This window comes from Amphiura filiformis, chromosome 14 (genome assembly GCF_039555335.1).
Source record: "Amphiura filiformis chromosome 14, Afil_fr2py, whole genome shotgun sequence".
In the NCBI taxonomy this organism is placed as follows: domain Eukaryota; kingdom Metazoa; phylum Echinodermata; class Ophiuroidea; order Amphilepidida; family Amphiuridae; genus Amphiura; species Amphiura filiformis.
In genome coordinates, this window is record NC_092641.1 from 25,011,631 (window position 1) to 25,038,914 (window position 27,284).

A 27,284-nucleotide genomic window follows, 5' to 3' on the forward strand; every position below is an offset into this window, starting at 1 on the left:
GTAATTTCATAATTAAAATTGCCAATGACCATTTTTGTGGGAATTTAATTTACAATTTTTCTAATTACAATTTAATGTAAAACTGTCAAAGGCTTCTAGCAAAATCAAATCCCTAGCAAAGACAAGTGGTTGTATAGTAGTATTTAAATACCAAATGAAAATGCCTTGTACAATATTAAATGCATTATACAATTAAACACATGGCTTTCTTGTACATGAGAGTTCACAAATGTTACCCACAATTCCCATAACCCCCTATAAATGGGTAAATGAGTTTTATTTCGCACATATCTTACGTAAAGTGCAAGGTCTAGTCTACTGCCATCAATCAGGGGCTGTGCAATAATTATGAGCCCTGGTGGTAGGGTAAAATGGGGGGGGGAATTGTGGGGAGCTGAGAGGAGGGCAAGCGATTTTTGACTTATATTCATGCCACCTTGTAAAATAAAATGCTCTAATAAGGCTTTGGAAAACAATATGGAAACGCTTATGCAAATTTTCCTGCTTGCTGCACTCGCAACATGTATTTAGACCATTTAAGGTTTGCAAATTGGGATCCAAAAATTTGGCATGTGCAAAGATTTTTTGGCAGGCCGTGAGGGGCGGAGGGGGGGCAAGTGATTTTTGGTGGACTGATGGGGGGCAAGCAATTTTTGGCAAACTGTCTGAAATCCCCCCTCCCCCGGGCTCATAATTATTGCACAGCCCCTTAAGGTAACTGACATTTGATGGGTCGTGAATTCACATGCAGCTCTGTTGAGCTCCTTTAAACCACAGATCTATGTTTAAACATGAAAAACATTCATGATTCGATATTTGTCCTTTTAAACTTTTGTGACTTTGCACATAATTACAAATACATATATTTTTATCCATGTTCATCTATGTTCATCCTTGCTCTTCGCTATGGACCACTATGGCCTCATCCCAACGGCATAGTTCACTAACTTAATTAAACAATCAGAGTGCAAAATTTGACCTCAAGTTTCAGAGTATGAGTTTTTGTACCCAAATTTTCAAAGGTCATTCAATGAATGTGTAAATGTATTGTGCCTAGATAGATGAGTATGTTGTTCATCTTTGCACTTGCAGTTCTGTGATAGGGCTATAGTTAGATCACTTCACCGGATGAGTGCAGGGCAGTAAGTTCTGTACAAAACTAGGCAGTAGTGATCTTTGTATTACTTATACATGTTTTTGCCTACATGAGCAATCTCTGCAAGCACTCTCAAAATTAATTCTGTGACAATCTTTTATAATTGTTACAGCTAGCGACGGTGAAGTGAAAGGAAGAAAGAGCAGACGGAAGAACTTTATGGTAAGAAAATCAATTAATGTAACCCTACCTTGCAGAAATAACTAGGCCTATATCAAATTCATATCAAATGTATATCAAAATTGTATCAAAAACTGTTTTTACGAGTATACAGTTTTGATATAGTACTTTTGAGGGTTCTGATACTATATCAAATGGGTAGCAAATTGTACTTTGAACATTTTGTTACAGAAATTGCAATACATCAAAATGTATCAATTTGGACAGGCGGCGAGTGGCATGATGGTCGGAAGAGCCGGCAAAACCGCTCAGCCATATGGGATTTTCCATGCACTCGGTTAGTTTTGTGAGCAGTGGCAGCGCCATGGGGGGATGCCCCCCCCCCCCATCAGAATTCTTGCCACCTGTTGCCCCCCAGTAAAAACCCAAAATTGCTAAAATTTCTACTTTTTACGGCATTTTGCCCAAAATTTGTTGATTTTGCCCCCCCCAGAAATTCACTTCGCCCCTCAATGCCCTCCCCCAAAAAAAAATTCCTGGTGCATTATGTTTGTGGGGTTCGTGTCGAACCCCAACAGTTTTAGCTTGTATTAATATTATTTATTAACATATACTTTTTTATCATATTTGGCCATTTTAGCCCCCAAAGTGCCAAATTTTGTGCACTTCGCCCGAATTTATCCCGCTTTTGAACCATATTTCACCACTTTTGCTTCAATGCCAACATTTTTCATTTGTATCAGGCCAAAAAAAAAAAATGTTTGTCTCAAAGCTCGCACGCTGCATTTGTAAATTCGTGAGATTTTTTTTTAATAGTTTTTCCGGAAAAATTCAGCGAAAATCAGATTTTTTTCTCCAAATACCATGAAAAAAGTTGGGAATAAAAAAAAAATTGCATTTTGCATTTGTTTTCAAACCACTCGTGAGCTTTGAGACAAATCATTATTTTTTTGGGCCTCATAAACTTATTTTGTCGCCAAAAGGTGCTGGATTCACATTACTTCAAGAAAATTCACCCCCCCCCCATCCCCATTCCCCCATGCCAACGAGAAATCTATGCCACCGGTTTCCCCATTCAAAGCGAAGAAGTCAACAATAAATACGCATACAAAGCGAGAACAAAGGACGGATTTCTACAGTTATTATTAGATAGGCAGACCTCACTTGGTATGGAGAGTGTATGAAAAACACTTTTATATAAAGCTTTCCTAGCTTTATATATCTACATTTTTATATGGGTGTAGTGTGGATTTCTCAGTATGAATGTACATAACTTTTGTGTGTGTGTGTGGGGGGGGGGGGGGTCAGCATATACCAAAGATTTTGAATGCTTATACATGTTCCCAGCCTTTGATTTCAGAAAATATACGAAAACTGCCATCTCTTATAGAGGTTATCCGTGTTCTATAAGCTGCATATCCTATCAACGACTTCTATACCTTGTTTAGGACTTTCAAAAGAAGTACCTACTACCATGACTGTTTCAAAATAGCCCGCCAAAGTCATGCAGGTAACTCCGAGGTCGTGCATTGAATTAGTTTGAATGAGGAATACTACGGGAACCAGCGCCTTTTGTTAGAAGTCACACATGAGTGAAGTGGATAACCTCTATTAATGCATCTACACACAGTTTCCACCTCGATACACCCGAGTACACAAATATTTCCAGCACAGCTACTGTCTATGAGCGTGTTTCTACAGAGCCAAATACCGTTTTGGAAATGGTATAAAACCGTTAATCACTCCTGTGGAAACAGCCTCCAATGCCTTTTTGCAACGCCTTTTCAACGCCAACGGAAACCTCGTTGGAGTAGGTTTTTGCCATTGACGAAGCGGGTAGATTTTCTGTAGAAACAGACCGAAGCGGTAACTTGCCGTTTATTGAGCAAAATCAGGCAAAATGGCTGTTAATTAACAGGTAAATTGGACGGACGACATGACAAAAACCTTAATAACAGCCTGTGAAACAAGTCCAAAAGGAAAAACAGAAAAATTCACGAAATTCGGGGTTTGCTCACAGAACAGAAATTTGTAAATGCCACAAAATATGTGTTTTGACAAACTATATAAAATGTCAAACTTTTCTGTTGATTTGCAATATATAACAAAGAAAAATGATTATTTAGCAGTAATCAACCATTAAACAATCCATTCTGGCCATACTAGAGTAAAAGGTAAGACAAAGTGACACTTTTAAAACATGTTTGTTGGTACGATGCAAATAACTAAAACCAATATTAGGCATGTTAGGGTAGAGGCAGGGCAGCGAAAAATAATTTCCTTTCTGGGAACGTGAACTGTTGTTTGAAATATTTTCTGCGAGCGTGGAGCCAGAGCGCGAGTATGAACACAATTATTAAACAGGTCGGGTCCAGGGGCAAAGCCCCAGCGCAGTCTTAGAATTAATTTGCGCGAAGCGCACAAAAATTGGCACTTTTTATTTTAAAATGACTAAATATGGGGTTAATTTTGGTTAGAAACCCATATACAGGCGTCAATTTTGTGGGGATATGTACCATCCCCTAACAATATATTGGGGGATTTATGCCCCTCCCACCCCGGATCTACCCCTATGACATTAGCTAAAAATGACTGTTTGGAGTTATTACTCATTGGAGTCATGTTACACCCAAATTGTAAAGTCGCACATTTTGTTGATTTGTAGCTTGAGATTACAAAATTGAATACTTAACATTCGTCTTGTGCCAGCGGAGCGTGCAAAATTTTAGTACATGCCTTCTTGTACATTTTACTCTGGAATTTTACCCTCGAATTTTTTTTGATCCCCCTCTATTAAGGACTGAATTTTTTTGATCCCCCCTTTTAAGGACCCAAAATCCTAGTTATTGAACATTAATTTAGTTCCAAAGATGTGAACAGTTGAAGTTTTTCCAAAACAATATGCAAGAAAAAAAATTATTTCCCTTGGCAAATCAATGAAAAACCTGCTTTTCTGGGGAACGAATCCTACTTATGCTAAACTGCCTTAAAAAAGAAACTTATAATTTTTCACAAGGTCATATCTTAAAATCCTCTCCATAAAAATGAGCAAAAATTGCACACAGGATTACTTCGATACTCTACTCTAAACACATGTCAGTAACCAAGCAGTTGACCAACTGACACAACAGCAAAATGCACTGACATGGAACACCTTCCTGGACCAAAATTCACATCCCAACAGATTTCTTTTTAGGGGTTAGCTATAATATTGAACAATATATCCCATATTTTGGCATGCACTTATAGAAAATAAATAAATTATTGTCTTACTTTATAAATTATAAATACTGTAAAATGACACATAACTAAAGTGAGGCCACTTTCTATCTTTTTTATTTGATTCATAAAATTACATTCAACAAAATGATTGAAGACTGAGAAAACAAACAATGCAGACTATTACAGAATGCCATGTCCATAGCTTTGCAGGAGTTTCGGACTAACAATCAACACATTCAAAAAATACAGTTTAAAAGTGAAGATTGTAGTGAATGATCAGTCCTTTTATCATGTGCTTGCCACTATCTACTTTATAGTAAACTATACATTGCGAAATAATATAAAATCATTTTAAAATAAAATGTGCATGTAAGTTGAGTTTACATAGCGAATTAACTAACAACTGCAGTGTATTTCTTGATTTTAATAATAAGCATGGGTAAAAAGCAGTAAAGACAAAAATACAGAACAATTTGGAGTAATGAATTAAGAGTTGACAGGAGTTATAGGAGTTAATGCTTTTTGCTGTTTCAGTGTGCATGTTCTCAGCATTGATGGTTTGGTGCAGGGCCGGATTTACCTTTTTGGGGGCCCTGGGCCAGGCCAAAATTTGGAGGCCCCAAACGTATCGTGAAGAAGGCATGTGCTCCTAAGTTGCCAAGTGTTTAGATTTTACTAGGATAATTGCGCGCGAAATTTGCTATATAATCAGTGATAATGGACCAGTGCGCGCGCGCAAAATTTTGCATTTTTTGTACCCTAACATGGTGTTTTTCGGCTTAAATGGAAGATGTACCCTGCACAGGGCAAGTTTGGGGCCCCCAAATTTTGGGGGCCCTGGGCCCGGGCCCATCTGGCCCTATGGTAAATCCGGCCCTGGTTTGGTGAACTGTCATGTAACATGGATGTAAGCGTGATCCTAAAAAATGCCTTTCACGGTGACCCAAACTATTTACAAGACCTCTTCTGCATTGAGGCTGGCCTTCCCTTTTAAAGGGAATTTTTATTGAGGCCAGTGTATATTCATTCCTGTCACTGGCGTTTAGTTTTATTTATCAGTTATCGTCGCAGAAAGTTCGCAGAAAATATTTCACGAGTGATCGTGTTCACAGAATATTTTCAGGGCTTCAGAAAATGATATTAAAGATTATTTTTCCGTCTTGATTTTTTTTTTGCGACTCTGAATTTTTTTTCTGGGAACGCCGGTACCACGATACCGGTGATTTCGTAGCCCTGGGTAGAGGGACATCACATGATGTCATTCAGCTTATTAAACGGTATGAACACGCCAACGGCGGCAAAAACCTGTCTGTGGAAACAGCAGGTTAAACGGTAAGATAACGGTAAGATACCGTTATCCATTTAGCAGTATCTTAGCGGAGCGCCTGTAGAAACATGCTCTATGTTATCCTACACGGTTGAGTGCATAGTATCATAAGAGCTGTGTGAGATCTAGTGAAAAATAGACATCCGTGATTGTTTTTTGCCAAAACCTCAAGTGTTCCCTTCATCCAATCAGAATTTTTTATATATCAAACGAAACCTAACACTTCCCCCTAAAAACACTTTCGTCATTAGGTCAACAGATAACATAATTCAATGTTACAGCAAGGCGAATGTGGTAAATCTGTTGAAAACTACCTATCCAAGCACATTTTTGACCAAAATCTAGGTTTTAAAAGTCAAAACTTCTTGGACTAAACCAGGGTGTAGATGATATGCTGACTTGCTTCAACCTTCTCAATTCCCAGGGGAATAGTACTATAGCTACTTCCCGAGCTACTTTTACTGAAACTAATGCTTTGCTGAAACTACTGAACTTGGCATTAGAGTTCACAGCCGGTTAAGTGGACTGTCCTCTCACACTAGATGATAATTTCACCAGATGTTTAGTGACCAGTTCCTGTCCCCCCCCCCCAGTTTCTGTCACTGGAGCCCAAATAGTCTCACTTTATTTGCCAAAGTTCATTAAACTCCATTCAGCAATCACAGCTCCAGATCTGACCTTGCAGTTTAGAGGATGAGTTTTGTACCCAAAATAATACAACGGGAAATTTCAACGATTTTGCAGCTACCTTGCAGTTTACAATACAGTTGAAACAGATACCATACCAGCATAGGATATTCCAACAATACCGGGTGTCCCATAATAAAAATCCTTTTAAAAAGGGATGCGTCTGGTCCAAAGAGAAGATTGGGTGCGTTGTGGGCATGGAAACAGATTACTAGTATAATATGTACTCTCATGGCGTTTTATTATTCGACATATAAAAATAATTGTAGTTAGTGGTAATTAAATATGAAAATGATAAGAAAGTTTTGATATCTTGACAATTATAGTGGTATTAGAGATATAAGATGCACTTGAGTTATGTCTGAACAATTATAAAAAAAAGACTTAAGTGAATGTGCAAATAGTATTTGTCTAACTGATTGTATACTGTTTGAATAGTTTAGTAGGCCTAAACTGTTTGAATAGTAATATAGCAGCGACAGGTGTTTTCTCTAATTTGATAGATACTTTTTGACACCATTGACCCCATATGACCTTTGACCAAGGATGACCTCTGATTGATGACCTCTGACCTTGGATGACAATTAATTAATTCATTCATTCATTAGTTAATTAATTTATTTATTTATTTATTTATTTATTTATTTATTTATTTATTTATTTATTTATTTATTTATTTATTTATTTATTTATTTATTTAATTTATCAGTTTTCAGTTAAAACTGAAAACTCTTTCTGTCACCATTTATTAATTTATTAAGGGTTAACATATTTTTTAAACCAATCCCTGTCACAAAATATGGCCACAAAAATTGTTGTGTACTTGAGGGCAACACAACAATATATTTTTTTGGCCTAGTTTCATATCGCCATCTATTAAATGGTGGGATGGAGAAAGTTCACTGACATCGACCTAGGCCAGGTACGCATGCTGCCCGTCTCTGTCTCAGACACTGTATGTATATCTTCAGCTGAGTTATAACAGATAACTTCTAGAATGTGTCACTGGAACTCACTGGGGATTTAGTTCAGACACTATATCAGCGTCTGGGACCAGACGCGAAAAGGTTACATGTAGATTTTTAAAAATAATCTAAGTTACTGTTAACAAATATAAATATCCTTTTCATGGCATAATCTATGTACCCTCTACTAGTATCCCTGTGAATGTCAAGTTCACAACCTACGTACTTAGCCCGCATTCTAGGCATTTCTGACCAAGTTCTTTACGTGAAATCATGCAACACAAGGTTTATTATACCACCGTCATAGCCACTGTGCATTTGGCGGGGCACTTGAGTAGGGCCAGCCATAGCATGGCAGATGCAGTATTTTATTCTGATAAACAAAGAATAAAACTTGTTCAGTTTTATTTCAAGAGTCAGAAATGTAAAAACAAACAGCAGCAGTGTTGGAATTACATATTTTTTATGCATAGCAAAATTTGATTTCATTCTCTTGGTACATTCACATACTTCAGTGTGTAAGACTATGGCATAAAAATGCTACTTAACTCCAAAATTGTGTAGCAAATTGATAAAATTGTGTAGCATAATTTTGCTACGCGATACCAGCTATTTCCAACTTTGAACAGCAGTGATTTCAAGTCAACAAAATCCTATAGCAATGCATATTATTAAAATGCAAAAGATTGTTATTCACATGTTGATGGCAGGAGATATAGCGTGCAGAACTTCTTTCATCAAAAACGTGTTCTTGACGCTTCGTGGCAACAATTAAAGGAAGATGGTCATTATAGAGAAGCTCTAATTTTCAGTGTACAATATTTAATTTTTCAATAAGTTTCTTTTGTGCAATAAGTTTAACAATGAAAAATAAGAGAGACATAAAAGCCTAAAAGGTAATAAAAAAAAATTGAAAACAAAGGTGTGCTTGTGCAACTTTCGATGTGCAATATTTTGATGGTTAGCCACTCTTGACACCCCTGTTATCTTGTGCTCATAAGTTAACTTGTTTTAAGATACCGAGTTGAAACTTAGCAAACAATTAGAAGAAGGATAAATAAATAATATCTGAAAAAATGAAATTGTTTTGTTGTGCCATCACAAAATGTGGTTCAATTTCTACATGTAACCTTTTTATGGGACACCTTGTATATTCCACTTGTTGATTTTCCACTTGCTGTAAAATCAGTATAAATCCTGATCCAAGGCAAATACATGTAATCAGTTGAAGCCCCACCAATAGTTGGGCGCCGAACCCGGCCCCCCAACTCAACACAAAAGTTGGCAACCATGAGAGTTACCAAATCTTTCAAACACCCCCTTTTGCAATGATTTTTCATCAAATTTACCCACTTTTTCATACAAAATCGAGGACAAAATTTGGCCAAAAACAACCCCCTTTTTGTGGTTTTCAATGACTAGAATTTCCAACACCCATTTTAAATGACTAGAATTTCAAACACCCCTTTTTCAATGGCACTAAATATTGTCAAAAAATTACTAGATTTTCTCAAGTACCCATTTTATTCAAATTTCGCGACAGTGCAATTAAATACCCCCTATTTTGCTGATTTCACAGTCAAATTTCGCGGACAGTCCCACTTAAATACCCCCTATTTTGCCAATTTCATGGTCCTTGCTACTGGTAAAAAATCACCCTTTTCCGCGCTTTTGGTAACTCTCATGGTTGCCAATTTTGGGTTGAGTTGGGGGGCCGGGGCGCCGAATGTTACCGGTGCGAAATCACAAAAATAAAATAGTAGACACATGCACATGGTGTAGATTCGTTGTAAATTGCTTTGATGTTTTATTTGCTATTTGCTCAGTGATGAAGGGGGATGCCTGATCTAGAATTCTGTGGGGTATCTGTGTTGTGATGTAGGGATGTTGCTCGGGTCTCTGTGGGTATGTGTGGCAAGGAGAGATGGGTGTTAGCTGGCATCCATGGCTAGTGGTGTTATGGCACCGAGGCCAGGCTGCCAGCAAACAGCTAGGAAGCTCTAGGAGCAAGTTGGGAATTATGAAGTTGAGGTTACTGGACATGCTGGAAAATCAATTTACCTCTTGAACTTGAAAATGGGTTAAGATGGCCACATGTAAGATGATAATGGCAGGGACAATATTTTGAACCCCCTATTCATCCTTGCCCTTGCAGTCCGGCCTTGCAGTTCTGTGTATCACTCACTTATGGACCACAATAACCTCATCCCAATGGCATTGTTCAATAACCTCAGTTAAACAATTAATAGTGCAAAATTTGACCTCAAGTATGAGTATGAGTTTTTGTACCCAAAATGTACAAATGTATTTGGGTTAAAGAACTGCCCTGATAGATGCGCATGTTGTGGATCCTAGCGACTTCACCTGATGAGTGCAGGGCAGTAAGTTCTGTACAAAACTAGGCAGTAGTGATCTTACTTATACATGTTTTCGCCAGCCCATTCGGGCTGGTACCTGTTTCAGGTTTGGGGTCAGTTTACTCAAGAGATTATATTTTAGTGGTATTGGAATGATTTTTTTTTTTTACTTCTTGTGGTTAAATTTTTTTTTAAATATTTTAATTCGATTTGTTAGGAAAAGTAAGTATGTTTTGCCGTTTCAACGAACAAAACAGTGAGTATTACCAAAGTTATGTTTGAACTAATTAATTATGACTTTAAAAGTTTAAAGGCCTAAATGTAACAATAATAGTTAATATATATAGCATCATATGGTCAGCAGAAGAAAATCTGACATCACCTATGATGTCATATCAGTGTCCTTGACCGGGGTCCTTACTCCTTGACCACTGAACAGCGTGATATCATGTTGATAACAGATCTATAGAATCAAAATCTTCATCATATCCCGGATCATATCACAGATTCTCAACAATCTGTGATCATATGGACCATATTGATGTGAAAGTAGTTATCTATCATATCCTGTGTCGTTTTATGGATAAAAATGACTCAAAATGTTATTGATGAAATGGTTGCTATCATAAACATCAGTTTTGTCTTTTCAACGGGAAAAATCCGATGCAAAATAAAGTTTTTAGGGCCTAGCTATAATATGGGCATAATTTATGCATATAGTATTGAACAATGTACCCCATTTGACATGCACTTATAGATAAATAAATTGTCTTACTTTATTAATTTAATAACTTCTTTATTATAAATAAAATGACACATAACTATTTGATTCATAAAATTACATTCAACAAAATGATTGAAGAGAAAACACACAAGGCACTAGGCAGACTGTTATAGAATGGAGTATGTAAGATGCCATGTCCATAGCTTCGCAGGAGAGTTTCCGACTAGCAATCAACATGATCAGCACATTCAGAAAAACACAGTTTAAGAGTGAAGATTGTAGTGAGTAACCAGTCCTTTATAAATGTGCTGGCCACTATCTATTATAATATAGTAGGCTTAAACTATACATTGCGAATTAATTAAGTTATTTTAAAATAAAATGTACATGTAAGTTAACTCAAACCGGCAGTGTATATATCGAAAGCAGTGAAATCGGACATTCCTAAGCGAAGATATTGAGTTAAAGTAAGTTCTGGTATTACAAAATTGGAAATTGAGATATCGTGGGTAAAAAGCTGAAAAGACAAAAAAACCAACGACAACAACAACAACAACAACAACAACAAAACAAACAGACCAGAACAATTTGGAGTACATGTAATGAATTAAAAGAGTTGACATGAGATTAGGAATTAATGTTTTCTGCTGTTTCAGTGTGCATGTTCTCATCGTTGATGGTTTGGTGGACTGTCATGTAGATGTAAGCGTGATCCTAAAATGCCTTTCACATTGACCAAAACTAATTACAAGACCTCTTCTACATTGAGGCTGGCTTTCCCTTTTAAAGGGAATTTTATTGCCTACATGAGCAATCTTTCCAAACACTCACAAAATTTATTTTGTGACACTCCAATTGTGTCAGCTAGCGACAGTGAAGTGAAAGGAAGAAACGGCAGATAAAAGAACTTTATGGTAAGAAAATCAATTACTAATGTAACCCTACCTTGCAGAAATAACTATTATATCAAATGTTTAATCAAGACTGTATCAAAAACTGTTTTTTAGGAGTATACAGTTTTGATATAATGATTTTAAGAGTTTAACTTCAACACTACACTATTTTTCGCTCACCTGGAACGTTTTCACCAGTTCAACTAGCGTCTTCAGCAGATTTTAATCATTTTATCTACCACTACATATGAATATCCACTCATATAGTTTTGATATAGTTTCAGTATATCAAAACTATATCAAAATGTTTTTGATATGAATTTGATAGTATCAAATCTATATCAAAAGTGTATCAAGTACTTTTGTGGGTTCTGATACTATATCAAATGGGTAGCAAATTTGACTTTGAAAACATTTCTGTGTCAAAATCTTACCAAATTGTACTTTGAACATTTTGATACAGAAATTGCTATATCAAAAGTGTATCAAATTGGATGTTGATATGATATCAATTTGTAAGTGCTTTTTAGCAAATTCATAGTTCATTGAATTTACAACCATATGATAAAACTGGCGAAAATAGTAAAATAGTTTTTGAACAAGATTTGCAATTTTAATTGGTCATTGCTCATTCTAGTGACGCGAATGTATGGACAATATAAATATGCCTTTTCATTTAATGACATAAAATGTGACAAATATTGTAAGGAACACTTGAGATTTTGACTTTTAAAACCTACATTTTGGTCAAAAAATGTGCTTGGATAGATAATTTTCAACAGATTTACCACATTCGCCTTGCTATAACATTGAATTGCATTATCTGTTGACCTAATGATGAAAAGTGTTTTTAGGGAGAAGTGTTAGCTTTTGTTTGATATCAAACTGTATCAAATTGTACTTTGAACATTTTGTTAAAAAATGGCTATATCAAAATGTGCTTTGTACATTTTGTTAAAGAAATGACTATATTATCAAAATGTATTTAATTGTACTTTGAACATTTTGGTTAAAGAAATGGCTATATCAAAATGTATCAAATTGTACTTTGAACATTTTGGTTAAATATCAAAATGTATCAAATTGTACTTTGAACATTTTGTTAAAGAAATAGCTATATCAAAATGTATCAAATTGTACTTTGAACATTTTGTTAAAGAAATGGGTATATCAAAAATGTATCAGATTGTACTTTGAACATTTTGTTAAAGAAATTAGTGCTGTAATCGATTGTCGTAAGTATCGATAGTCGGAAAATACATAGACATCCGACATGTCGAAACACTCAATGTCAGTATCGATACACAAACGACATGGCACACATGCTTAGATTATCTCAAATCAGGTCTCAAATTACCGTCAAATACTCAAATTACCGTCTCCCAATTCCACTTTCGTTTGTTTGATGCATGATCCATGTAGTTTTAGCTGTTAGGCTTCAATACACTTGTTGTTAACTTGTTTCTGGAACTTACTGATAATAAAATTGGTAAACTCAAATCCGTGTTTCAAACTGCGTGAGTATCGATAATAGTATCGACATGTCGGATGTTTGCCTCCCGACATATCGATACCCAGAAAGCTTATCGATTACAGCACTAAAAGAAATGGGTATATTAAAATGTATCAAAATGTGGTTTGAACATTTTGTTAAAGAAATGGGTATATCAAAATGTATCAAATTGTACTTTGAACATTTTATTAAAGAAATAGCTATATCAAAATGTCTCAAATTGTACTTTGAACATTTTGGTTAAAGAAATGAGTATATCAAAATGTATCAAATTGTACTTTGAACATTTTGTTAAAGAAATGGGTATGTCAAAATGTATCAAATTGTACTTTGAAAATTTTGTTAAAGAAATGGCTATCAAATTGAACTTGAGCTAAAAAAAATTGTTATGTCTCAAAGCCCACGCGCACATTCATTTTTCTTAGGAAGGATTTCTATAGTAATATAGATAGGCAGGGGGTGTATGAAAAACACTTTTATAAGCTTTCCTTGCATTAGGCCTATATGGTGTAGTGTGGATTATGTTGATGATGAATGTACAGAACTTTATTTGTGTGGGGGGATTGTGTGGGCTGCCATCACTTTCAATGGGCATGTAGCCCCAAAAAGCTATACCCCATTCCAGACAAATCAAAGCACTGTTTTAGATTAATAAACCCAATGAAACATAGCTCAATCCAAATTATTTAAGTAACATTTCAGCATTTACCAAAGATTTGAATGCTTAGATTTGTTCAAAAACCTTTGATTTCAGAAAACATGGCAAAAATGCATGTTTTTGGCTCTTTTTTCAAGAAATTGGTAAAATAGTTAACTTCATATCAATTTGTAGTGCTCTTTAGCAAAGTCACAGACCTAGTTCATTGAATTTACAACCGTATAACAAAACGGGCAAAATCAGTAACTTTTTGCACAAGATTTGCAATTTAAAGAGAATTGGCCATTGTTCATTCTAATGACACCACTATATGAATAATATAAGTGTGCTCTTTCATTTAATGATATAAAATGATATTTGAAAAATATCGTAAAGAACACTTGAGGTTTTGACTTTTTCAATCTACATTTTGGTCAAAAAGTCTGCTTGATTTCTTGATTGAGACTTAATTGAAATCAGTGTCTATTTTAAGGTTAGTCTTAAGGGAACTGGAATGAGCGTTTTGAGCGTTTCGACAGCATTTTGTGTGGGACATGAGTGCACATCAGACCTATCGAATTGCATTCTGAATACTGAAGAATGTCTTTCTGATATCAAATAATTTTCATTTTATGAAATTCACGATATAATACAAATTTTATGACAAATTATTAAAATTTGATATTTTTCACATTTTGGAGATATAACAGTCCTCGAAGTAAAATTTTATAAATTTAATGATATAGTCTTAAAGGAGTATTTCGTGATCCTAGCATTCTCTATTTATGTCATTTTTCAGTACATATCCACGAAAAAAACCTATTCCCAAAATTTCAGTTGATTCCGATTTTATGCGTTTGCGAGTTATGCATGATTATGTGTATTACACTGCTCCATAGACAATGCGTTGTAATTTCGTTCTGGTGCACCAGAACGAAATTCAAATTTCACGATATCTTTGCTAAACGAATTAATCTGCAAGAAATATTTTGTACATAAACATCATGTAGCCAGAGGTTTCAGTGATATAAAAATCTCAACTTTTTTTGAGAAAAGTGGGGGATGAGGCTGTGGATCACGAAATGCCCTTTTAAGGTGTATGTAGTTGGGAGGAAAAGCCGATGATCAATTGAAAATTTTGACCTTTCATATTGAAGATATGGATTTTTTTCCCAAAAAGACCTAATTTTTTGTGGTGTTTTGGGGGAAAAATTCATATCTTCAATACGAAAGGTCAAAATTTTCAATTGATCGTCGGCTTTTCATCCCACCTACATACACTTTAAATATAAATCATCAGATTTATAAAATTTACTTTGAGTACTGTTAAATATCAAAAATATCAATTTTTACTGATTTGCCATAAAATGTGTATTACATTGCGAATTTCAAAAAATCAAAATTATTTGATATCAGAAGGCCATTGTTCGTATTCAGAATGCAATTCGATATGTCTGATGTGCTCTAATGTCCCACAATAAATACTGTAGTAGTAGTAGTAAAGTTTATTTTATTTCATATCGCAGCCCTAAGGCTGAATTACATGTAAACTTACAATTTTAAAACACATCAAAATATATGATATATACAACAATCAAAATTACAATATTGCACATGACACATTTCATTACACAATTTATCACACATCAGTATCAAATAAGTTATGTAAATAAAAATTAAAGAGGGATAAAATTTCATAAAAATCAACAGTGGCATATAGGGGCTGAACAAATTAAGTTAGCAGGGCAGCCCTGAGCGGTAATGTGAAAAAAAACTAACTATTCAATAAACTAATAAAATATGGAACTGGACTACTCTGGAAGCGCTTGAGGTTCTGGTAAAAGCTGGGACAATTTGTTAGCATTATTGCGTGAGGTTGCGACCATGGACCCTGCCCCTGACAGGGGGTAGTAAATCCTTTGTTCTAGGAGTATTGGAGCGCCCTTCGGCAAACCTTAGACAATGATCCACCCTCCTGTCACAGAGAGAGTCCAGGTCACAATCCTGCAGTGCTTCAGAATAAGATGTAAAATTCCTGCCCAGGACTATCCTGCAAGCTCTTCTTTGCAGCTGTTCAAGTGATTTGGACTGGCCAGCAGTTAAAGATGAGTGCCATGCTGTGTCACAATATTCTAAAAGAGGCCTTATATACCCTCTATAAACTGTTATCAGTTCTTGATGGTTAAAACCGAACTTTTTTAACATGCGCAGCATGTACAGCCTCGCGTTGGCCTTTTAGTAATTTCCATGATGTTTTTGTCCCATTTAAGATTATTTTGCACCCAGATGCCAAGGATTTTTGCATCATTAACATATTCAAGGGGTGTGTTATTAATCCCCAAGGCTAATGGATGAGGCACATCTCTTTTAAAACACACCTGGAGGGCCTGACACTTGCTGGGATTCAAACACAGTTTATTGTCACTGGTCCATTGCGAAAATTCATCTAAAACCTCTTGGAGCTTGCCAGACGTAGAATGAGTGCGATTCTCAGCAAGTGTCAGGTCATCCACGTATTTCCAACACTTTGTATTTGGGGCAATATTAGTGGCCGCATCATTTATTATGGCTTGAAAACCAAGAGGACCAACTTTTGTTCCTGTGGGAGCCCCCTTTCAAAACTTTAAAATCTGAGAGTGACTGATTGTATTTAACACATTGCACACGCTCGTTGATGAAATCACACAACCATGGTACGATGGCCCCCTGACCCCTAAATGAATAAACTTCTCAATCATGAGAGTGTGGTCAACCATATCGAACGCTTTTGAGAAGTCAGTGAGGACCACCGTACCAATGTTGTTGATAACATCAGCACCTGTATGTAGGAAATGTAAAAGACTAACAAGGTAGTGGGCAGTAGACACCCCCTTCACATTACCAAATTGCCGAGTGTCTATTTTCTCTGAAACATCCTCAAGCACCCAGTTGGTAATAAAACTCTCACTGACTTTGGCAAAACAATCCGTCAGGGAGACAGGGCGTAATTTGTCTTCCCTAGGTGGGTGTGTCTTAGGGATGGGAACAACCACAGCTCTTTTCCACTGTTTTGGGACTACACCTTCAGTAAACGAGCAATTGAGCAAGTCAGTAAGAGGGGTATTTAATTCATAAGAAAATTCTTTGACTAATTTAGGGGATATTCCATCAGGACCACATGCCTTTGATGGCTTGATTTTTTGAAGTTCAGCATATACATCCCATGCGTGTAAAATGGGTGGCGGTGTAGGAGCAGGAAGATAGGCCTCGAGCTTTGTGATATCGAGAGGGCACAAATGATCTGAAACAGAAACAAATCTGTTATTGATAGCATTGGCAATGCCTACATGGTCACCATCTTCCACACCAGGGATGGGTATGTTGACTTCAGATTTATTATTATTAGTCATGAGTTTGACCTGCTGGTGCCATTTATGGGGTCAGTCTTTTGCAAATGACGGACACGATTTGCATAATAATTAGTCTTTGCTTTGAAAATCTCCCGCTGAACACGATTACGTAACCGACGCCATTCTGTAGCTCGTTGCGGTGTGAAGGCTCTTTGTCGTAGCTCAATTAATTTTGTTATTTTGGAATTCACCCATGGTTTGTTGTTGCTATGTATTTTAATAGTCTTCATTGGAAAGAGTGACTCGACCGCATTGTCTAGATAGCCATAAAGTGCATCAGCCTTGTCTTGAGTGCCTCAGGCATTGGTGACATTATCCCAGGTTTGACTCTGAACCCAACTACCAAACTCTCTAATTTGAGAGTCTTTCATGGGACGAACCTTTTTAGTGACGGTCTTAGTTTTATCTTGGCGATACATCTTATTCGCTTCCAGACAATGCATGTGTGATCACTCTTACCAATGGGACTCACATCAAGAGGGTTTTCAAAATAAGAACTAATGTTGGTCATAATTATATCTAAAATTGCATCACCACGGGTGGGAAAGGTAACTAATTGCTTCAAGTCATGAGCATGTAAAACATTGTTGACATTCATTCTATTGAAATCCCCAAGCACAACGAATCCCATGTCTGGATGCTTTGTCTTCAAGTAGTCCATTGATTCATTCAGATGGCATTGAAGTAGATCTTGGTAGGGGGAGTCGGTAAGAATGTAAACACAGCAAACTGCAATTAGAGACACAGATCTAGGTGTACGTTTTGGTCGTAACATAACCCAAAGGCATTCAAGCTCATCAGGGATTTGGATGTCATTTATCACCTGAGCAGAAATATCCGATCGAACATATATTCCGACACCACCCCTCTAATGTGCTCGCGACAGTTTGAAAACAGTTGATAACCATCAATCTTAGTCTTACTGTCTGGCATGTCAGGGTGGAACCAGGTTTCACTGACCGCTGCAATGTCAATGGAATGGTGGTGAAGCAGAATCTGAAACTCATCAGATTTGTTGCCCAAAGACTGTGCATTGGTTAGTAAGAATGCCGGGAGTCAAAACAGCTCTGCTGATACTGTGTATCGGTACCTTGGACACTCGCAGGGTTATCTCTATCTGCTCTGGGAATGGGCGTTAAAGTTCTAGACCACGAACTGTGTTGTTGGTCTACTGAGTCATTAAATGCACGATGGGGATTTATATGCACTGGGATATTCTTACGCATGTGAGATCCAGCTCTGCGACCTCTTAACATGCCTTTTGATGCCAAGATCCAACAGTTTACATTTTAGATCAGAGTTGATGGTGTGACTGTGAGGGGCGGCGTTGAGTCTCCAAAGTTCATTTCGACTGTATGTAATGCTCTGTACAGGTTTGGGATAGATAATAGGGGTAGCACGGGAAGCAAATTAGGGGTTCATTCATAGGATTGAGGGCATGATCGCTGTTTATGCCCGAGGCGTGAGCCGAGGGCATAAACAGCGATCATGCCCGAAATCCTATGAATGAACCCCGTCCATACCTCGCCAACATTCTTAGCAATTCAATACAGATGAAAATAATAAGGGTTTACAAGTTTAAATAACATTTCCATACCGTTTTCCTTCATAAATTGGAAGAAAATGAGTAGGCCTACTTGCAGGAGCAGCTCGGCTCATGAGGTCAACGGCCGGGAGTCAACGCGTGATACGCTGGCGTCATCTTTTGCGCCAGCGTGAGATGGGCGCGGTGACATCTTGCGATACGCAACACTAGCAAATCGTGGATCGTGTTAATTGGGTTCCAACGCTGCGTGGCGCAGCTTGTTTATGCCCTCATGTACTGGTCATAAACGGTATTTATGACCAGCAAAAAAGAGCGCAAATCCAATCAGAAACGTCGTTATATCGTGAGTATGTATGAATTGATGATCATTGCCCATTGTGCAAGTTAATGAGTTCATTGAAAAATTCAAAAGTGGCGAGTTCAAAATTCTACTGTCCAAACGTTCATACCCCTTCCCTTAACCCTGGAATTACGGAAACTTTTGGCACTCATAACTGCTAACCAGGGGCGTCGCTAGACCAATATGATTCGGGGGTGTAGAGCATGTTTTGCCGACAGAAATCAATTTTGCCGCCCGTCCTCAACAGCCCAAAAAGGTTGACCCATTTTTTTTCCGCTGATTTGAAAAAGTGAAGAGCAAAAAAAAAAAAAAAAAAAAAAAAAATTAAAAAATAAAAACCTAAAACGTAGGGGCCAAAAAAAAAATTGTTTGACAATTTTTTTATTAATGAGTAACTACAATCACATTAACAATAGCTATATTACGTATCTTACGTAACAACAGCACAATTTTGTAACACATTAACATTTTAGATGGACTCTTGCAATTTGCCGACAATCACACATAGCTTTGACTACATTTGCCGACAATCACATGGTTCATGTTTGACGACAACAGTCAATTTTTGCCGACAAAATTGTGTATTGGGGGGTGTCACACCCCCTCTAGCGACGGCCCTGCTGCTAACTAAATTATTGGTCTAAAGTGTACATTGAGGATGACAAAAGCTTGACAATTCATCTGTGAGGTCATATTTTGGCAAAAATGCTCAAAATGCTTTTTTTTTGTTGATCAATTTCAATAAAAATGGTTGAAACTTGGTGGTTGAGCTAATAAATAGAAAGTTGATCAAAATAATATTATTTATTTTTCAACAGATTTAAGTAAGGCTTCATCATGCATTTAGTCATCTTAGACGATTATGACAAAACCAGTGAATGGGCAGCCAAATATGTGAGGAATCGCATCTTAGATTTCAAACCAGGTCCGGACAAATATTTTGTCCTCGGAGTTCCAACAGGTTTGTTTTTGACTTTCCATCATTTTATTTTGTTCATTTGTTTGTTTGTCACTCTTCCTTTCACTCTCTCGTTCTTTCTCTCTTTTTTACTCTCTCTCTGTATCATTCATGTCTTCTCTCTTTACTTCTTATCTCTTGTACTAATTGAATATAAAGCCCAACTTTTGCCTAAGTGGAAGGCAGAAAGAGGATGAAGAGAAAGTTGTTTTAGTGTTAAGTCCGATTCTTACTCCACATCGCAGCGCGATGCGATGCTGCGATGCTTTTAAAACCTCGCAGCATCGCGCAATGATATTAAAATGAACGTTTTAATTTCATCGCGTCATGCTGCGAGGTTTTAAAAGCATGTGGGGTCTGCATCTCCTTTTATGGTCATTTTGCCGACCTTGATTTTACAGCAGCCAATCACAAGCGTGCATGGCTGCGATATCACAGCGCGATGCTATAAAGTTGAACAAAATCCAACTCCATCACGGACCGAAATCTCCACCGCGCGCTGAACCATAATGCAGTTTTAAGTTCATCTCTAAACATGCTAAATGATAAATTTATCAATTATTTGCCTCACTTCTTGTAATTTGTACCAATTTGTTATGGATTATTAAGGTCGTACTCCAAAGCGTATGTACAAGAAGCTGGTTGAATTCTACCAACAAGGTGTGCTGTCCTTCAAGTATGTCAAGACATTTAACATGGATGAATATGTCAGTAAGTTGTAATAGGCTATTCCATTTAAAATCCACACTACCCCTGCAGAAGATTTTGGAAATATCTTAAACAGAGGGAGTATATTTTTTTAATGTAATTGGTGCGGGTTAATTATTTTGAAACACACACTCCCTCTGTGTTATGGCTTTACCTATATCTTTCACTACTGGTGTGAGTATTTCGAATGGAAGTTATCCAATTGTCGATTCTATTCATAACTCATACTCCCTCTGTGGGAGATTTTAACTAAATCTTTCACAGGGGTAGTGGGGATTTTGTATGGAAGAGCCCAATTCGCAACATCTTTCAATTGACCAGTAGCGTAGCTAGGGGTTGTGGAACCAGGCCGGGGCCAGGGATACATAATGGTGTCCCCCCCCCCAATTTCTTGAGCATGCGAAACATTGCACAAATACCACCAAGTAATTTTGGTTTAAATGAAGTTCAATGAATTTCGGTCTTTAATTGTGACTTGGAGGCGCATAATTGATGCTGAATCGTCAATTCGGTGCGCCCCTCAAGGTAGCGTCCATGGTACGAGCCACCCTCACCCCGTCGCTACACCACTGCAATTGAAACGATTTATAAACGTTTTTACACACAAAAAAACACATTTAAATGGTACATAAAGAGTACAAAATGTTTAAATGTTAATAGATTAAAGGTTAAAAAACTTGCTGCAAAATAGTCTAACAAAATGTTTTTGAAGTATTTACAAAAGATACAGGGTTCAACAAACTTTGGGTAAAGATAGTAAAACACCCACACTGAAAACAAAAGCTTGTTTTTCGTTGTGTTCTACTAATTTAAATTAGTAAAATAAACTGCTTGAGCGCATTCTACCAATTTTTACGATGTCTTACGATATATGTAACTAAGCGGACGTATGCAAGACTCGTAAATGAAGGAATAATAGTTGTTGAGTGGGTCCTACCAATTGGATTTGGAAGTTCTACGACAATGCAACATTTAGTACAGCATCGATAATTCGTAAACCCTGTCATCGCAGCATTTACGAACTCGTTGTACCATTTGGTTTTACAAAGCTCTGGTGGTTTTACGATGTTTTAAACATTCCCGCTGTTTCGATCATGTGTTCTGCACTCGACCACGCTTGCAGACGACTGACCGAGTAGCGGTTGTGCAGCGACAAACTTGAAGGTGAAAAACTATGCTAACAGGTAATATTTCAAGGTATTTCTTTCAAAATGAGCACTAGATATTGTATTGATGGTGTAAGCTTCTTTTCTGTATGATCAGAAATGCTGTGCCACATGTACATTGTGGTCGTAAAGACTAAAAGTCACGATGCTGTGTCACATCGCATGTAAGCTTAAAGCTACATGTATAAGCTTACATGCGATGTGACGCAGTTATGACTTTTAGTCTCTACGACCACAATGCACATGTGCACAGCATTTCTGATCATACAGAAAAGAAGCTTACACCATCAATACAATATCTAGTGCTCATTTTGAGAGAAATAACTTGAAATATTACCTGTATGCATACTTTTCCACCTTCACAACCATCGTACCTCACATTTGTACAACTGATTCGTTCCGCCAGTCACACGAGTTCTAATCTTTGTTGAGCCTGTCCAACTAACCAATATTAGTTAGTTGGCCTGTCCAACTAACCAATATTAGTAGGATGAGACATCGTTTTTACGATCCTATAGGTTAGTACGGCAGGTTTGAAATTCAAAACCCATGCCGTATTAATCATTTCGTTGGTAAGGCACGTTAGTTAAGCAGGCCTAACCAATATATAGCATCGCTTGTCATGCCGTACAAATCATTGATTAGTAGAACGAGACATCGTTTTTACTAACTTTTACTTAGTAGAACTTACGACATTATGTTTTCAGTGCATATACAGCATTCGCCTAAGATACTAAGATACTCTAAGATACTAAGAAACCCTTTTACCGGTTCGACAGCCCCAGCCGTCAGCTCCCAAAGACCCGACGCCTCAAAATTCTGGGGGAGCATACACCAAATATCTATGATGTGCCCTGATCAAATCCAAGTCTTTTGTTAACTTGTTATCACTTCCACATTTAATTTACAGACTGTCCTAAGAATCACCCAGAAAGCATCAATTATTTTATGTGGGATCACTTGTTCAAACATGTAGACATTCTTCCTGAGAACGTTCACATCTTTGATGGCAATGCACCGGATCTAGACAAAGAATGCAAGGAATATGAAGAAAAGATTGAGGCTGCTGGAGGAATTGAATTGTGTATTACAGGTGAGTAAATGGCCCCAGGGGACTTGACTTTGAAAGTGACGGGATGTGCGGACAGCAGTATGAAACTAGGGGTCTTTCGGTGAGAGCCTAGACACCGAAACAGGGGGGGGGGGGTCTTTCAGTGAGAAGGCCAAAAAAGGGTCTTTCCATGAGATTTGGGAAAATCTTTCCAGAAAAGGGGGTCATTCAGTGAGACTGGGAAAACTTTTGTGTCAAAATATAAAAGTTGATACAAAATTTTCAAAAATTCATCCAAATTTGATACATTTGATGAAAAATTATGAAAAAACAGGGTGAGAGATTATCAGAAATTTTCCCAACAAGTCACCAATTTTTAGTGAGTTCTACCTCCCTAATAACCATCTCCACACAGGTGTCGACTGCAGACGACAAGTTTCAAAATGAAAAAAAAAATATCTGAATTTTCATGACCATATTTGGTAACAAAAATGCACAAAAATAAATACAAACAATTGGTTTTGTGGTTCCTAATTTAACTCTTGATATTTTGAGAAAAATATCTCATAACTTGGGACTTTTGACATGTTTTATGTTGAAGCCTATGGCTAAGAGGGTATTGTGAAAAATTCAAACATTTTGCCTTTAACCGATGAATATTGTGACGGGTTGTAGTCCCAAGGGATATTCCAAATAATACAGCTGGCAGATTGGTCTATTATTTGGTGACACTTTCAAAATGACCCTCAGTACAAAAATTAGTTTGTCTAAGAAAACAGCATGCGTTAGAGTATTGTAATTTTACTCCAATGATTTTAGGTCATCTGAAGGAGTGTCTTATGGCAGCATGAGTCATGAATTTTGGTATTGGTCCAAATTTCGTGAAAAACTTGATGGGTCCACTTCAAATTCTGAGTGGCATGCCCGGCCCCTACCCAAACCAAACTTGAGTACCCCTGGGCACATCAGACACACCAAATTGCCTTTCTGATATTGGATTTTTTTAACATTTGCAATATAATACAAATTTTATGGCAAATTACTGACAATTGATATTTTTGACATTTAACAGTCCTCGAAGTAAACTTTGTAAATCTAATAATCTATACTTAAAGTGTATGTAACTAGGATGAAAAGCCGACCATCAATTGAAAATTTTGACCTTTTGTATTGAAGATATACATGAAATTTCATAAAAGAACTAAAATTTTAGAAAAGCAAATGCCTGCTCCCCACTATTTGCCAAAAATGAACAGTATATCTCATCAAAACGAATAGTAATGAGATCCAAAATAAATTGTGACATGATCAAGGGGAATTAATTAATCGCATGTAAATCCGGGTCGAAAATGAGTTTTACATTACATTTCTCAAGAAGGCATTTAGAGCTGTCAGAAACTGAAAACCCCATGTTGATACGACTTTTCTTTGCAAAGTTACACCAATTTTCCAGTCACTGAAAACAATATAAAACAAAAGAATTTGAACACTTTCTTTGCCAATATCTCAAAATCAATATTAGTGACATTTGACTCATTTCCCTTGACCTTGTCACAATTGAGAGTTACTATGGACCACAATGGCCTCATCCCAATGGCATAGTTCAATAACCTCAATTAAACAATCATAGTGCAAAATTTGACCTCAAGTTTCAGAGTATGAGTTTTTGTACCCAAATTTTCAAAGGTCATTCAATGAATGTACAAATGTATTGGGGTTAAAGAACTGTGCCTTGATGGATGAGTATGTTGTGGATGGATCCTAGTAAGTGTACCCTATTTTGATACTACAGGAGTTGGACCAGATGGCTACATATCTTGCAATTTACCAGGATCTAGCCTTGTGTCCAGAACACAAGTGACGAAACTTACTTACGGTCCGGAGGCAATTGCTGCCCAATCTAGGTTCTTTAATGGAGAGGTTTCCACATTGGCATTTACTGTTGGTATGGGAACAATCATGGATGCCAGAGAGGTGAGTGGGAGGGGCACTCAAATATAAAATGCTGTTCTTTAGTTCCTCTCAAGTTAGGTAGTGACGTTGATACTTTTTTGCAGTTGCATTACAAGCGTGTGGACAAACCATGTGTGTATATGTTCTGTGCAATTATATTTACATGTGCGATTTGATACTACGCCCATCGAAATACGCACCTACGTCACTACGGAACTTCAGGCAAACCAATGTATATGCATCTACGTTATAGCAGGCGGGTGACACTCCTCCCGAAGCATGGCAAAATGACCCCTCCTTTGTGTTTGTTCATTTGTGTATGGAGAGCCATTCATCATCATCATCAGTCGGCTGCGACTACAAGCTTTCTCCAACTATTGCGATCTTGGGCAATCGAAACAATTTTGTTTGGCTGCAGCATCCCTTCAGTATTTCCCAGGAGGTGCTGTACATACTGTAAGTACAGTGTGCGTGGCCGTCCCGGTTTCCTCTTCCCATGAGGTGGAATATAAAGGGCGTATTCTTTCACAGGCTCGTTGTCTTCAAGACGCAGTATATGGCCGAGAAATTTGAGTTGATGAATCTTAACTCTGGCAACCAGTGGAGTGGTGTTGGTCAGATAATTGTAGATGGTTTCATTTGGAATCCGATCCACACGCTTGATGTTTAACATGATTCTGTAGCAAGATGTTGCACATCATTGATCTTGTTTTCCATGTCCTTGGTGATTACCCATGACTCGCACCCGTACAGAAGGACAGTAACACAAGTTGTCTCAAACAGCTTGATTTTTGTTTCGATTGGCAGGGATGGGCTTCTCCAAAGGCGAATGGAGAGCCATTATACTAGAAATACCTTTTAAAAGCATTAAATTAGTATCACCCTGGCGGCACCATGCACTGGAAAACCAGAATTTGTTATTTAAAAAGAAACGAAAATACAAAAAAATCCAGATCCACCTGTGTACATATAAATGGGTAGAAAAATCGGTTCTGACGTCACAAGTCAAGAGTCGTCAAATCGATCAACGAACTGCATCATTCTGCTGACGAAGGTTGTAGTGTAAACAATTGAAAATTTCAGGTGAACAACTTTATGTGTTGTGAAAAGTTAAATTCTTCATTTAGTTACTTGTGGTTTTGTCACAAGATAAGACTTTTCTGTTTTCTGTAACTTTTATCACAAACAGGTAATGGTTATGGTAACTGGAGCCCGCAAATCCGTTGCGTTGTACAAAGCAGTGGAGGAAGGGGTCAATCACATGTGGCCAGTATCAGCTTTCCAACAGCACCCTCGAGCCATCATCATATGTGATGAGGATGCGACGCTCGAGTTGCGTGTGAAAACGGTCAAGTATTTCAAAGATTTGATGCCTATTCACAACGAACTAGTGGCTGATTCACATAATATCAGCGAGGTCCATGGACAGAAAAATAAGTAATATCTTCAGGCCAGCCTTGTGAAGTTCTGCATTGTTGGACAGATGATTTGAAATGAACAAATCATATATCAAAATGTTCAGAAGAGTCTGAAAAATCTTTTCTATGTTGCCAAATTTGTAACCCGCACGTTCTGTTCCATTTCCATGACAACAGTCACAGTATTTCAAAATTTTTTAATCCAAAAATGTCACATTTTAACTACAATGCTGAAAAAAAAAAGTACTAAACAATTGAAATGCATGGCCTATTAAAAATACAGGAAAGGCAATTTGAAACATGCATTAGATGTATGTGAAGCACAAACTCCCCCCCCCTGTATTTGACCCTTCCCCACACCCCAGCTTTCAATGTTGGAGGGTCTCACAGACCTGTTGGTGGCTTTAGGCCAAAAAATAAAAAAGTCTGTCTCAGACAACCGCGCATTGCTATGTGAATTTCAGTTAAGCGCATAACGCTACGTATTGGCTATATATATATATTTTCAGTATCGTATGGCGATCCAAAGGTGTCTTTCTTTTTTTTTGGTAGTTTGGCTGTTGCTTTTTGTACACATTTTGCCAGGATTGTAAGAGTTAAAATTCTAAAAAAAACACTGGGCTTTACATTTAGTGCAGGAGCGGTAACTGTTTTTGAATATTACTAATTTGATCTATAGATGAAAATATAATTTCTTATTGATTTTTAGTCCGTTTTGACCAAAACATGTATTTTTTGGGCATATTTTTGAAAACAAAATTGCATAATAGGAAATCTACATCAATTTATTGAGGCAGATGTTTGGTTACTGTTATAATTATTCACAAGAAAAAAATTAATTGATTGAGATCACGTCTATAATTTGTTAGTTCATTGTTTTTTGAAAGTTGAAGCACAAAGAATATTTCATTAATAATGAATGCGGAATGAGGACGATTCTGAAACAGGAGTCACTTAAAGCCTTAATGTGTGATTTGCTCCACAGCGACACCCTGGATTTTTCTTGAAGTTCTACTTTTTGCATGATTGTAATGCTCAATTGTATACCAAAATACCATGTTAAAGATTAAGCCTGAAGTGCCTTAATTCAGTAACAAATTTGCATAGTAAAATTTGGGATCTCCGGTTTTATTCCTTAATTCCACAGAGCCTCA

At 37.1% G+C, this 27,284-nt stretch overlaps 1 protein-coding gene across 1 annotated transcript; it reads left to right on the top strand.

Moving 5' to 3' along the window:
- Positions 1 to 1,131: 1,131 nt before the first annotated feature.
- Positions 1,132 to 26,630, top strand: LOC140168975 (glucosamine-6-phosphate deaminase 1-like). The gene is made up of 6 exons (XM_072192280.1): positions 1,132 to 1,318; positions 19,695 to 19,837; positions 20,444 to 20,545; positions 22,619 to 22,801; positions 24,552 to 24,733; positions 25,902 to 26,630. The coding sequence occupies exons 2-6, from the start codon at positions 19,714 to 19,716 to the stop codon at positions 26,151 to 26,153; spliced, it is 843 nt and encodes a 280-aa protein (XP_072048381.1). The 5' UTR covers positions 1,132 to 1,318; positions 19,695 to 19,713; the 3' UTR covers positions 26,154 to 26,630.
- The last annotated feature ends 654 nt before the right edge of the window (positions 26,631 to 27,284 follow it).